The following is a 15,040-nucleotide window of genomic DNA, read 5'->3' on the forward strand; positions in this document are numbered from 1 at the left end:
CCTATACCTATGTTTAAGAAAAAAAAATCTTGTATCTATTTATATAATTGTAAGTAGTAATTTTATCTTCATCACTGTATTCCCTAGGTAACTATAGGTACTCGCTTCTCACAATTTACTCGTGTATATATATAAAGTAAATAAATTAATAAACATGGTTAGTTTTTAAAAATATTGTAATTGTTTTTAGGTGTTATGAATATTTACTAATTTGCCCTACATATTTCCAAAAAAGTATATGTACAGATATATTATAATTATATGTTTATTAGTACATTTGTAAATGTCAATTTTTATTCTAGTAGTGTTTTCGTACATAGTGAATCATGTATTATATACGGATGTAATGTCTTATTTTAACAAAAATTATACTTTATCTATAAACAAATTTAAATTTTACTCTTAAAAATATTTAAACATAAAACTAAAATTAAAAGTATTCGAACATAACATTAAAAACAATCAAATATAGCCTTTGGTTCTTTGAACACAAATCATAACATTAAACATTCTTAAAAGGGATTTACATAATATATTTATATAACATATTTTAATTAAATTAGTATATATAATATGACTTATGAATGTTATTATATTTTTAAATAATAATTTTTTTTTACTTCGATTCATTATATTATATATTGTTTAAAAGTTATAAAACTTAAACTTCAAACGATATTTTTTCTGAATTACAATTTAAAATTATAGTGTTAAATTTTAGATCGTTGTTTCCAAACACGTTTTTATAATAAAAAATTGATATATGTATAACCAGTTTTTTTATCTTCTTTTGCCAAAAAAACAAAACACTATCTCCACCCATTTGAAAATATAAAATAATTTTTCTTCTAAGATTAAAATATCAATTAGAGAAGCTTATAAGAATCAATATAATATAAGTATACGAAGATAATCCTTTGTAAAAAAACAAATAATTTATAAAAGTTAAAGAAGTTGAATAATAAATAGCTAAAAAATAGTATATAAATATTGTGTTAAGCCATGAACTAAAACATAAGCTTATAATATATGTGTTGAATATACACAGGATATTATATTTAAAGTAGAATAATTATAGCTTAAGTCCAAAATATATATAAATATCTTCTTGCAAATCGTTGTTGATATTCAGTTGATAAAAAAAATCATTGTTGAAGAGCCATTATGGTTATAAACAAACTAACAAAAGTCATATTTACTATTGGAGAAAACATGTATATGAACGGGTCAAACACATTGGTGACAGAAGAGAGGTCAGAAGAGGAAGAAGCCATGGATGAACAAGAGAGAAAAACCCCTAGAAATCCTAGATTTTCCAATCAAGACACCAAACACTGATCCTAAAAGAGGAAACAAAGGCATCATCGTCAAAAAAGGGAGCAAATCCATGACTTCAAAAAGCGTTGAGAGCACGGTGGTCACCTGGCCGAGACAATCAAAATTATATGGTCGCCAGTCAAAAGTAAAACTCCAATAGTGGCGATAGACGACATCGTTGTCGACAGTGGTGATAGATGGCGTTGTTGTCAACAATGACAATAGTCAGCGCTACCACTAATACAGTGAGTGTAGTGGCAGAGGGGACGAAAATGTTTTTCTCAAAAAACCTTAGGCTCTAGATATAATGTTCGATATACTAAAAAATATGGATGAGATTAATCTTTCTTGTGTTGAATATACACATAAGGTTCTTTATTTATAAGGTTTAATCATTTCGGAGGTCCCTATTTCTGCAGAATCGTCTCCATTAGGTCCTCGTATTTTCAAAGAGTTCAATTAGGTCCCTGTTTTGTAAAATTGGCTCAATTGGAACCTTGCCGTTAATTAGAGTGGACAACGTTAAAATTTATTTATCTTGACTTGCTGACTGTGTAATTATTAATGACGTGGCACAATGTAGTTGGCTTAAGTGGAATTTATGTTATTTTAAGTTTTAAATAAGTTAAATTTAATCAAAACACAACGTTTTATTAAGGATAACTTAAGGGATTTTGTGTTTGATTGTTGAGTGTGTTTAGGAAAAATTGGGGATAGGTCGCAGACGCCCTTAGGGTTAGCGATGGTCTCAATTTGGTGCAGCACCTTGAGATCGGAGAAGTTGTACACAAAGATCTTGTGCGCCATGACCACCATGACGCGGTCGTGCCAGAGCCGGATGCCTTTCACCTCAGAGCGGAAGGATAGCTCGCAGATGTAGCAGGACTGGTGGTCGTCCCAGATCATAACCTTGTTGGGGGGTAGCGTGGGTCAACGCAGCCACCGACAAAGGCGAGTATGTTGGGCGGAAGAGCATGTGGACGAGGCTAACACCGCTGTCGGGGCCGAAATCGCGACGAAAGATCTCCCAAAAAGGGTCATAGTTGTAGATGCGAAAGTCGCGGGCAATGGTTGTGCGAAGCATCCAGAATCTTGGTTGAAAGAAAGGTGGAGGAGTGTGGCGGCATGGGAGTCGGGGGTTTGGGCGGCAGTAGCGGTGGATGCAGGGGTTGGCTCATCGGAATCGAGGGCTTACGATGGTGTGTGGGACATTGTTGGGAATGTAATCGATTTTGAATTTTGTAGAAATTGAAGTGTTTGATTCTGAAGGAAGGTTTTGGTTTTGTGTGGAGTTGAAAAATGGAAGAAGTTGAGGTAGGTCGAACAGAAGGGAAGTTGTACTGTATTTCGCACACACACTCAGCAATCAAACCACAAAAATCCTATGTTATCCTAATAAAACGTTAAAATGTTATGATTTAATTAAATTTAACTTATTTAAAACTTAAAATAACATAAATTCCACCTAAGACAACCACAATGCGCCACGTTATTAAAAATTGCACAGTCAGCAAGTCAAGATAGAGAAATTTTAACGTTGTCCACTCTGATTAACGACAAGGTTCTAATTGAGCCAATTTTACAAAAACAGGGACCTAATTGAGCTCTTTGAAAATACGAAGACCTAATTGAGACGATTCTGCAAAAATAAGGACCTCCGAAATAATTAAACCTATTTATAATATAAGAAATATAGGTTAAGCCCAAAATACAAATAAGGAATAATAATAAGCTAACTAAAGATAAAAGATAAAGATATATTAGATATCTAATAATCTAATATATCTAACAATATGTATTTATAATATTTCTTGAAACTTAAGAAAAATTTCAAAATATATAAAGTTTTACAAAAAATAGATTAGCTATACAATACAAAAATTATATACATACGCAACAACCATACTATAATCGTCCATTAGTAGTCTCATCGCTTCTCAATCCTTCTAATTGCACCTTCCTTTCCTCATATATAACATATGACCATCACACGCAAATAAACAACAAATAAACAGAAAAATGAGTAAGCTAGTGTAAATTTAAATCATAGCTTTTAAACAATGAATTTTTAACATAAATACACCTTTTAAGAAATCACACATTACATTCAGGTCATTTCAAAAATAGATAAACATCTTAAACAACCTCTAGAGGATTGATATATTGACTAGCATCATGAGACCATACACTTGCCATTACTCATTTACTCTTGCTTCTATGGAGCTATAACTATAACATGTTTCAGTCGTTTCCCAATCCATAGAGTGTGGTAGAATAACTTTAGATATTAACCTCACTCGACTCTCACAACTAATTATTTTCATATACGTGAATCCAATTACTAGTAAAGTCAAGATGATCTCATTTTAATCATTGTCGTCAATAAACTACACACAATATAACACATTATAATATTCTAACCCTAAGAATTCTACCTTCTCATTCCATCCAAGTTCATATAAATAATAATACAATTTGCAAGATTTAAACTTAAGTCATCCTTTCTTATGACATATTCTCACTTAGCGAGCAAGTGTCTCATTCAATGAGTATCTACTAGGAATAGACTTGCCTAACAATCACTAAGTTCGCCTAATCATAACATAACTTTGACATTGACATTGCACAAAACCCTATCGCTTAGTGAAATACGAGCTCGAACAACAAGACTTTATCTCACTTAGCAAGGCAAATTCCCATTTGCTCTCAAGTTTTCAACATTCTTATTGAGATTGTTGATAGGGGAGCACTGGCTTATCTGAACCTACAATCTCAGAGCTTCTGGTTTTTGATGATGACAACATAATTAATAACACATGTACTGTTTATGTGTTACATGTTCTATTGCTTACATGTTATATGTTTTAATAAATATGTAAATCTGTTTAAAGCATTGAGAACATGATTGTATTGATACATTGCATTTCACTGTAAATGATGACAACATAATTAATAACACATGTACTGTTTATGTGTTACATGTTCTATTGCTTACATGTTATATGTTTTAATAAATATGTAAATCTGTTTAAAGCATTGAGAACATGATTGTATTGATACATTGCATTTCACTGTGCTATATAATTGATTTTTTTTGTGAATGCATGTCTAATGTTTTATAGAAGAAAAACCACAAGCACTTATGTTGAACTTTTAAGTGTGTGGCAAAACAACAGTTTTAAGTCGACTTCATTATGAAGTGAGTCAATTAAAACTCGTGGCTTTACACAAACCATTTTCAAAGTGTGCTATGAGATTTTCAAAGTGAAAGTTTTTCAAAACTTTGTTTAATTGTGGTACATAGTCGATTACATGCAACCTGCATTCGACTAAGTTTGTTACAGTTTTGAAATTCTGTTAATGCTTGTATTAATTATACATTCAATTAACTGCATTGATTGTTCCTAACTGCTATAACAGAATTGTTATATTCGACTGCATTAGTAGCTAAGTCCATTAAAATGCGTCTAAACTGTGAAAATCTAAAAATTGACGCGAACTTGATTTCTATAAAAACTTGTGTGAATCTAACATTTTTGTGATATCTTTTGCAGAAAGTGCATACTTACAGAAAGAGAGAAAGAGCTCTAAGAAACAAGAAGTGACTACGGTGATCATCTCCTTATGGATTCTTGAAGAGCATGTTAACTGCACTTACACAGGCTGATCAAATCTGCACATTGGGTGTAACTGAGAGATTAGAGGCTACAATCTTGTAAACATTGGATTGAAGTTCCTTGTTGTGATTACAGGAAGAAGAGCGTGTTGTGTTCTTGACTTTGAGGGTGGCTTAAAACGGTGTAGACTGCAGGAGAGGGAATTATTGTTGCTAGTCTGTTTGTATATGCCTATATTTTGATTAGAGGGTTAGAGAGGTGTTTTATATTTTTGACGTGAGGTCGCATAAAAACCTTGTTGTAAAAACCTTGATCATTATAAAAACTCAGCGTTTGATCTTTCTATCCCTACACTCTTTTATTCAGTCGACTTCTTACTGTACTTAATCGAATATATTTTCGGTGCAAAACAAATCTTTTTCCTTGCGTTTCAAGAAAGTTTTTAAAGGCATCTCCTTTGCGAAAAAGATTTAAAGAAAACATTGTGTTTACATTTCACCAATTCACCCCCCTCTTGGTGTGAGTAATTAAGACATTATATTTTCAACAATTTTCAAACTCACCCAATCATGCTTTGACTCGGTGAGCAAGTATGCCCCCTAGGACCACTTTTGATAAGCTCGCCCAGCGAGAAATTACTCACCTAGTGAATTAAAATGTTGGAGGTCTCTGACTTATAAATTACGATTCTCGCTAGCTAGTCACATGCTCACCCAATGAGTATGCGGAATTATGCAACTTGTTTAAGTTTTTCACTCATTCTCAATTGAAAACATGGATAATATTACTTATAAAACAACCTTAAATAAGTTCAATCAGGTCACCTAACAAATTTAGAGATATCATCAATGTAGGCAACTCAAAATTACAAACAAAGCATTAATTCAACAAATCATTTCATACATGTAAAATTATCATTCTACAACGGGTTTCACATAACCAAATTCTTCATAAATCATCATCATAGAATTCACACTTCATCAATCATCAGTACAATTAATTTTAAAATTAGATTCCCTTACTTGGTGTAAAAAAAACCATTGACTCAAAGTTGCTCCTAGAGCTTTAGCCCTCATATGCTCTAATTACCTATAGACATCAAATCATATATCTAACCATATCATTATGATCATATCTAAACAAAGTATTACTTTGAGCAATTTTTGAGTCACATGCATGGATATTAGAATCACGTATGTCCCAAAACACTAAATTAACTTAAAAATAGAGAAAAAAATGAACTTACTCAGTTTGAGATTTTTATCAGTCAGAAGTGTAGACCTCTCCACCATGAATCCACTAGTGGTCTTTGGTGGATTAACAAATGAGAGACAAACTTTAAAAATTAGAGAGATAGCAAAGGAAGTTCTAGAAAAAGTTTCTAGAGAGATTGTAATTTTTATAAAATGAAACTTGATTAACGTCAAATCAATTTATAGATGAACTTTTTATGAATAAAATAATCTGAGTATAGTTATTAAAATCACTATTTATTTTATAAGTCCTTAAATTTTAGATAAATATAAACTTTGTTTATATACAATGATAATGTTTTTCTTAATTTAAAGATTAAATGTGAAAATGACTTAAAAACAATGATGGTTTTTATAAAATGAGAACACTATAATATTTTAATAATAAAATGTTTAAGCTATATAAAGATTTAAAGTAACTGAATTTTATTTTATATAAAATCACCATCTCTCTAAAAACCACTTTTCTAAAGTTTTTTTTGTTCAATTGTTCGAATATCTCGGAGTCAGTTCTAAAAGTCCATCCAATTAGTTTCTTCAAATGAGTAAGTTGTTGTTTTCCCTTTTCATAGGTTCAATCTCGTTTCTTCATTCACATGCGGGTATTTTACAATTACATGTGCCTTTTGAGTAGGGGTGACAAAGGGAGACGGGCCAGGCGGGTCGGACCCAACCTGTAGGCCCACAATTAAAAGATTGGGGCAAGTTGGGGTTATGAGTTCACGTGCCCATGTAAATCTGATCCGCATAACCCATAGCTCGTGCGAGCCTATGACGAGGTGGGGCAGGTTAGCCCATTGGCCCCCAAGCAATTCAAAACCTTTTTTTCCCCAAAATATGCCTCACTCACTCACTCTGTATTATGCGTTTCTCGTTCCTCTTTCGCATTCTTCTTTCTTTCTTGCGAAGCACAATATAGAGTGTCTTATCCATCATCTCTTCTTGTAGATGGAAAACATCTCTCTATGGATCAAGTATTAACTTTCTATCAACAAAAAATAATACCTTATAGTGATAATGTAAGTGATTAATTTTCCTCTTTATTAGAATTGAATGTAAAGAATCATAAACTTATATAAACACTTTTTTAAAAATTACCATAAAACTTTGGAATCACACATGTGTGATACATCTGACTTTTATTTGAAACATTGTTCCTTTTTTTTATACCTTGGAACTTGTATATATTGATCATGTCTCTTATCTATAATATCACATTATAAGACTTTATTTCAATTTAGGATGGATTTGAAGAAGTGAAAAAGAATGAATTTGAAAGTAAAGATAGTGGAAAGTGAGGTTGTTTGGATTAAGGGAAAAAACTTGAAAGTGGAAAGAAGTGAAGGAGAAGTTTGTGAGTGATTTGATGAGTGTGGTAGATTAAAAAAATTGAATTGATAAAATTATACTATTACAATTATACCCTTATAATTAAAATTAGTTTAAAATAAAATGTGAGTTATTATTTAAAATGAAATGTGAGTTATTATTTAAAAAATAATAATTGATGAAATTAAATTTAAACAAGTAGAAATTCAATTTAAATAAATCATGTGTGATTAGTCTAAATAAAATAAAAAAATTTTATTTTCATTGATAACCATTTATAAATGTTGACAACTCTCATTGTTCTCACATCCCACACCACCTCTTCAAAAGGCCATATCGTCTTCACCACCTTCACATCCCACTCTAATGGACACCACAAAGCCCTGTTAACTTAGAAGTACTTAAAGTAAAATCAACCTTTGTGCCTCACCATAATGAGAGTTTTGGATGGTTCGAAACCCTCATTGCTCACAATTTAACATTCTATTTGCAAATCAACTCTTTGTCAATGGGGTCCTCCTTCCTCACCACCTTTTAAACAAATCATGCCCACCACAGTACCGAAGTGACTTGGAATCGAAACTAGAGTCGTCCCCAACTATAATGACTCCATTTTTGTTGTCACCACATTCAAACACTGAAAAATCTTTTGTTGTAACTCAATGGTCAAGGATTAACAAATGAAACATCATTTCAAAAAGATATATGCACAAAAAGATATATACACTTACACAAAATAGCTATATAAAATAAAATTCAAGAATTACATTGAGAATGGTATATAAGAATCTGAGTAGAATTTTGAAGAAAAACTATTCACAAATTTCCTCAACCAAAATTCACATTTTAAAGAAAGAAAACATTGAAAATCATTTTTTACCATCAGAGAATTGATTTTAGCTAGTAGAGAATTGATTTTACCGTACAAAGAATCGATTTTTGTTTGGGCTAAAATTGTTCCTTTGTCTTGATTATGCTATGTGCGTGCCTTCAAACTTGATTATTTGGCATGTCATGCTCATACACAATGAAATAGATAAAGCAAGGCTAAAAATGTCAAACTATAATTGTACAACTGACTTTCTTCGTGTTTTTGGCTCCTAAGCGAAGGGTAGTGTTGCAACAATTCTCTTGCTTTTTCATCATTGCATATCATTATAATCAATAAAAACAAGCAATAAACATTCGCATTTTTCCATTTGTGTGAAGTACACATTTGGAAACAAATGTAAATGTGAAGTCTTTCTTCTCTTTTGATTGTCTTATCTTTATCATAATTCCTCTCTATTCAATTAGATATTTCAACCATCATGGTGGCCTTTTCTCTTATAAAGGTTTAAATTCTGCCATTAGTTTAGTTACTAATTCAAATTTCACTCAAATTTGTCATACAATTTGATTATCCTTCATCTTGCTCTAATTTTATACATAATTTTCTCATTTTCTTATTTCTTGTGTTAGTTTTTTTTTTTGTCAAATTGAAGTAGATGGATGATACGATTATAGTAGAAAGTGATTTTAGGCAAAGTCGCTCACACTTGACACACGACTTCAATGAATGAAGATGTCTTCGTAGCCTGGTACTATTTTAATTCAACCTTTGTATTTTTAATTTGATTTCATATTTGAAACAAGGAAAGAAGCCATGCGAGCAAAGATTGTCTCTGCCATACTTGAACCAAATCCCTCAGTCCCTAAGATCATCCTTTCCCATCACAAAAATCAGCATCCCGTAATAAACCCCATATGGTGTTGTTGGAATGAGAGGTTACCCATTTAAGAGCTTCCCAACTATCTTCGTACGCTGCGAGAATAGGGTTCTATTGGGCAAGCCCCACAACTTTTGCTTATGAAGCTACCATGTTGATGTCACAATGTTGGAGTTTTTGGATATTACCACGTCTTTGGATGAAACTGATGTTTTGGATCTTTCACTTTAGGCCAAAATACGATTACCAGAAAAATAAAGTCATGAGAAAACTGTCTAAAATAATTTTTTGCAAAAGTCGTATTAATCTCTTCGACTTCTATTTTAAACAATAAAACAAAAATTAATGCAACTAATTAAACTAATGATCAATCATCCAAAATTAAAATTGTGCTCTGGAGCTATTGTGATAATCGCCATGTTAACAAGGTTTCATGTTCTTATATATTAATATTATATTTATTAAATTAAATAAATATGTTACATTTTTAATAAATATAGTAATCAAGACTATATGCAAAAATATATCAATATAAATAACACTAATAACCTTTAATTGTTTAATTATATTTTCACTTTCTTATTTATAATTTTTTCTTCAATTTACAATTTATAGTAATAAAAACAATCAAAGTTTCCGATATAGCGGCTATAAATTACATTAAACATAATTTAATATGATTTTGTTATTAATTTTAATACTAAGATGATGTTTTTAAGACATGAGGATTAAAAGACCTTTCTACTAAAGAATGGCGTGACAATAATTATAAGATCTATAATTTTAAATAAGACTTAAAATCATAATTTTGTTGTTGCATTAAGAATAATTCTTGTGCGTGGGAAATATTCCACAGAATTAAATAAAAGAAAATTTAAAATAACCAATAATAAAAAATTAAAATATTTTTTGAATTGGAATGTAAATAACAAGGAGATAAGAGGGAAGGCTTTAAGGAGATAAAAGAAAAAAAATCGAAATATTTCTCTCTTGCTTATTGAATGAAAATAAGCACATACATATAGCAAGGATTTGTTATATATTAAAGTGAAAAATTTATAGGAATCTACATTAACGTATTCGTAGATAATTTAAAATAAAATCCGTACCAAATATTATATAGATATCTATAATGAATATATGTATTTAATTATCATGGGATGAATACAAGTATAGTAGTATATGAGATGTGAAGATATGTTATCTACTAATACCTTTTATTTGATTTTTTTTTTAAATTCAAGTGATCAAAATGAAATTATTTGTAAAAAATATTAGCAGTGAAAAAATTGTTTAAATTTTAATTTTATATATTTTTTTTTTTATTCAACCTAGTATATTGCAGTTATTTTGTAAAAAAAATTAAAATTTGTACTATGATGGAACTCATTTAATTATTAAAAACTATGATTTGTTTGCATTAGTATTTTATTAAATAATTCAATTCGAATTCTACTTAAAATTTAATTTTTTATTTAATTTGCTTTTAAAAATTTTATTTAAAATTTTAAAAATGTAAAAATCTGCAAGTATAGTGGATATTCACATATATAGAAAAATTCACTAATATATTTTTAGGAATATCTCATTAATAGCAGGACAAGTAATCAAACAGAACTTTTTAATACCCGTTGTCATCCTATTGAAGATAAATACAATATTAAAATCTTAATACCCATCCCATCCTTGTCCTTATGCTTGTTAAATGACAATGATTAGTTTGAATTTCAAACCAAACTCTTATGCTTTTATGATATGTATCATTATATTAATATTTTCAAATATTGGTCATATAGATTTAACTCCATCCATTCCTGTGGAAGGCGTGGCAAGTGAAAGCAGGTTTAAAATTTTAACAATTCTTATTTAATAATAATTGAACTTATTAAATAATAATTAATGTTAAAATATTCATAGCAATCCTCTTAACTGAGATTTAAGATTGAATCAATATTTTTCTAATGTTGGTCTTATTCATTCAATAAAACTAGAACCAAAATTACTTTCTTTTTTTACCTTCCTGATAACAGCTTCAAATATCAACAAATCGGTTAGTGAAAGGTTAGGAAGATAAATCAATTTATCCCAATATTTTCGGTTAACTATAACAGCTTAAACTATTAATTAATTAATAAAAGATATAATAACAATAATAATAATAGAAATATAAATAGCAGTGGAAAGTAACTTTTGAATGAAAGAAGTAGGTGTAGAAATGGCGGCAGCGAAGAGCGAAGACCCAGAAAAAGCCCACGTGGAAGAAGAAGAGTCTCCAATAGAAGAAGTAAGATTAACGGTGAAGAACACGGATGACCCGACCCAGCCGGTATGGACCTTCCGAATGTGGTTCCTGGGTTTGGTCTCCTGCTCCCTCTTGTCCTTCCTCAACCAGTTCTTCTCCTACCGGACGGAGCCACTCGTCATCACTCAGATAACCGTGCAGGTGGCCACCCTCCCCATCGGCCACCTCATGGCGGCGGTCCTCCCCAAAACCACTTTCCGGATCCCCGGGTTCGGGTCGAGGCAGTTCTCATTCAACCCGGGCCCCTTCAACATGAAGGAGCACGTCCTGGTGACCATATTCGCCAACGCAGGCAGCGCATTCGGGTCCGGGTCGCCCTACGCGGTGGGCATCATAAATATCGTGAAAGCCTTTTACGGAAGGAAAATATCTTTCCTTGCTTCATGGCTCCTCGTCATCACCACTCAGGTAATCATTTAAACCTTTTTCCTTGGAAAAAGTGACAGTGATATTGATCGAATGTGAATGAGTTGAATTTGGTGAATGTGAGTGCAGGTGTTAGGATACGGTTGGGCAGGGTTGCTGAGGAAGTACGTGGTGGAGCCTGCCCACATGTGGTGGCCCAGTACCCTCGTTCAGGTCTCTCTTTTCCGGTATGATGTTCTATAACTATATATTGCATGGGTATCATTTTCAATTTCTTAGTTTACTTAGATAGAATAAACCTTGTTGATATATGCAGGGCTTTGCATGAGAAAGATGATCGCAGGTTTTCGAGGGCAAAGTTTTTCTTTATTGTACTGGTTTGCAGTTTTTTTTGGTATGTGATCCCTGGATACTTCTTCTCAACGCTCACAAATATATCATGGGTGTGTTGGATATTCTCCAAGTCAGTCACGGCTCAGCAGCTAGGTTCGGGAATGAATGGCTTGGGACTTGGTGCAATCACACTAGACTGGTCTGCTGTAGCATCATTCTTGTTCAGCCCTCTCATCTCACCCTTCTTTGCCATTGTCAATATTTTTGTTGGCTACTCAGTCACAGTGTATCTTGTGATTCCTGTAGCATACTGGGGCCTCAACTTGTACAATGCAAATAGGTTTCCTATTTTCTCATCAGACTTGTTCACATCCAATGGCCAACAATACGACATATCTGCAATTGTCAACGAAAAGTTTGAGTTAGATCTTGACAAGTATCACCAACAAGGTCGAATTAATCTTAGTGTTTTCTTCTCTCTCACTTACGGATTTGGATTTGCCACCATATCATCCACCCTTACACACGTTGCTTTCTTCTATGGACGGTAAATAATGCTCCCTTATGAATCAGTACTCAAACCTTTTAGCAATGTTGTTTAGTTGTTTCTTATATTCTTAAGACTAAATTACTCTTTTATCAGAGAACTGCAGAAAACCCCTTCCTTTCTTTTAACATTATACTGACACCCTTTTACATTACATAAAACCCCTTATATGGTTTGAAAAATGTTAAGTAACGTGGACTTAAACATGCAGGGAAATTATGGATCGATATCGTGCTGCAGCAAAAGGTAAAGAAGATATCCACACAAGACTGATGAAAAAATACAAAGACATACCTTCTTGGTGGTTTTATGTGATGCTGGGCGTGACGCTTCTGGTTTCTCTCATGCTATGCATCTTTCTAAATGACCAGGTTCAGATGCCGTGGTGGGGACTTGTCTTTGCTACTGCCTTGGCCTTTATATTTACACTCCCAATTAGCATCATAACTGCTACCACAAACCAGGTTAAAATCTTGCAACTTTTGCTCCCTTCCCCTTCTAGAAAATGCTAATTCATCTTATCAAGAAAATGTTGAATACATATAAACTGCAATCTCCTTTAGTCACACTATTTGTACAAAAAAAATTGGCACCATATGGGACATATACGTTATCTTTATTTCTCACTGTTTGTTTTATTATATGCACACACCTAAAACACACTAAATATCAGAGACAACTTTTCATTGTTCCAAATCTGTGATCAAAACACACTTTTCTCAGTATCTTAAATACCATGCTATCTCCTGCTCTGCGTACAGACACCAGGACTAAACGTTATTACCGAGTATATCTTTGGTCTCATTTATCCCGGAAGACCAATAGCAAATGTATGCTTCAAAACCTTTGGTTATATAAGCATGGCTCAGGCTGTCTCCTTCCTCAGCGATTTCAAGCTCGGCCACTACATGAAGATCCCTCCAAGATCAATGTTTTTAGTACAGGTATTTTCATGATGTTTGTTTCCTCTTACCTCAACCCCTTCAAATTTTGTGACTTGATATTGAAGGAATATTCATCATACCTTTATGTCACTCAAAAATAACTTGCACTATATTCATATATATTACATTGTCTACTGTGTTCAACGAGTGCAGTTCATCGGTACAATACTTGCTGGAACCATAAGCACTGGTGTAGCATGGTGGTTGCTGGACTCTGTCAATAACATATGCCATACAGATCTTCTTCCTGACGACAGTCCCTGGACATGTCCAAGTGATCGTGTTTTCTTTGATGCATCAGTTATCTGGGGTCTGGTGGGACCAAGGAGGATCTTTGGTTCTGAAGGAAACTACCGAGCATTGAATTGGTTTTTCCTTGGAGGTGCTATAGGGCCAATACTAGTTTGGCTATTGCACAAGGCATTCCCCAAGCAGTCATGGATTCCTTTGATCAATCTTCCAGTCCTTCTGGGGGCAACTGGGATGATGCCACCGGCAACAGCAATGAACTACAATTCTTGGATTATAATTGGAACCGTTTTCAACTTCTTTGTCTTCCGTTACAGGAAGAAGTGGTGGCAGAGATACAACTATGTTCTTTCAGCAGCACTTGATGCAGGGGTTGCTATTATGGCTGTTGCGCTCTACTTTGCAGTGGGCATTGAAAACAGAAGTATCTCTTGGTGGGGAAATGATGGGGAGCATTGTCCCCTTGCAACTTGCCCTACAGCAAAGGGCATAGTGGTTGATGGCTGCCCTGTATTTTAATTCTTTTTAAGCTTTTTGAGAACTTGTATATATTTCATTTTCTCAGGAAATAGTTTTTTTTTTTTTTTTTTTTTTTTTTTTTAAATTAGGCTTCTTTGCAATTTATTGCCAGGGTTTCATTGTGGCTTTAATAATATCATTTCAATTAAATGAAGAATTGAGAGAGAAAAAACGGTGCTCAAGTCAAATTTGTAGTAAAATTCAGAGGCAAAATGGAGCACAGTTTTCTATTATAGATTTTTTTAATATTATTCAAAATTTTGCATGTTAAAAGATTTGTTTTGTTAATATTAAAAAAATACAATAAAAGTAATTCAAAAATAAAAAGAGTATATATATAATATATATATATATATATATTATGTATATATTATAATATATGTATTATATATTTTACTTTACCATATTCCTCATTCTTCCACTTTATATTGTGTAACAAATATAACTTGCATTTTGTATGATTGGAATTGAATACAGGGACAACCTTATGATAAAATTAGGTTAATTGATAACTTTGGTAACTAGTAATGTTTTTCTTATATAACTAATGATATT

At 32.3% G+C, this 15,040-nt stretch overlaps 1 protein-coding gene across 1 annotated transcript; it reads left to right on the forward strand.

Moving 5' to 3' along the window:
• The first annotated feature begins 11,419 nt into the window (after positions 1-11,419).
• Positions 11,420-14,552, forward strand: LOC124822837 (oligopeptide transporter 4-like). Its single transcript, XM_047294909.2, has 6 exons — positions 11,420-11,935; positions 12,023-12,120; positions 12,210-12,773; positions 12,985-13,237; positions 13,535-13,717; positions 13,871-14,552. Exons 1-6 carry the CDS (start codon positions 11,420-11,422, stop codon positions 14,483-14,485), a joined length of 2,229 nt encoding a protein of 742 aa, XP_047150865.2. The 3' UTR covers positions 14,486-14,552.
• Positions 14,553-15,040: the final 488 nt, after the last annotated feature.

Source organism: Vigna umbellata, chromosome 9 (genome assembly GCF_029865625.1).
Source record: "Vigna umbellata cultivar VRB3 chromosome 9, Vumbellata_1.0, whole genome shotgun sequence".
In the NCBI taxonomy this organism is placed as follows: Eukaryota; Viridiplantae; Streptophyta; class Magnoliopsida; order Fabales; family Fabaceae; genus Vigna; species Vigna umbellata.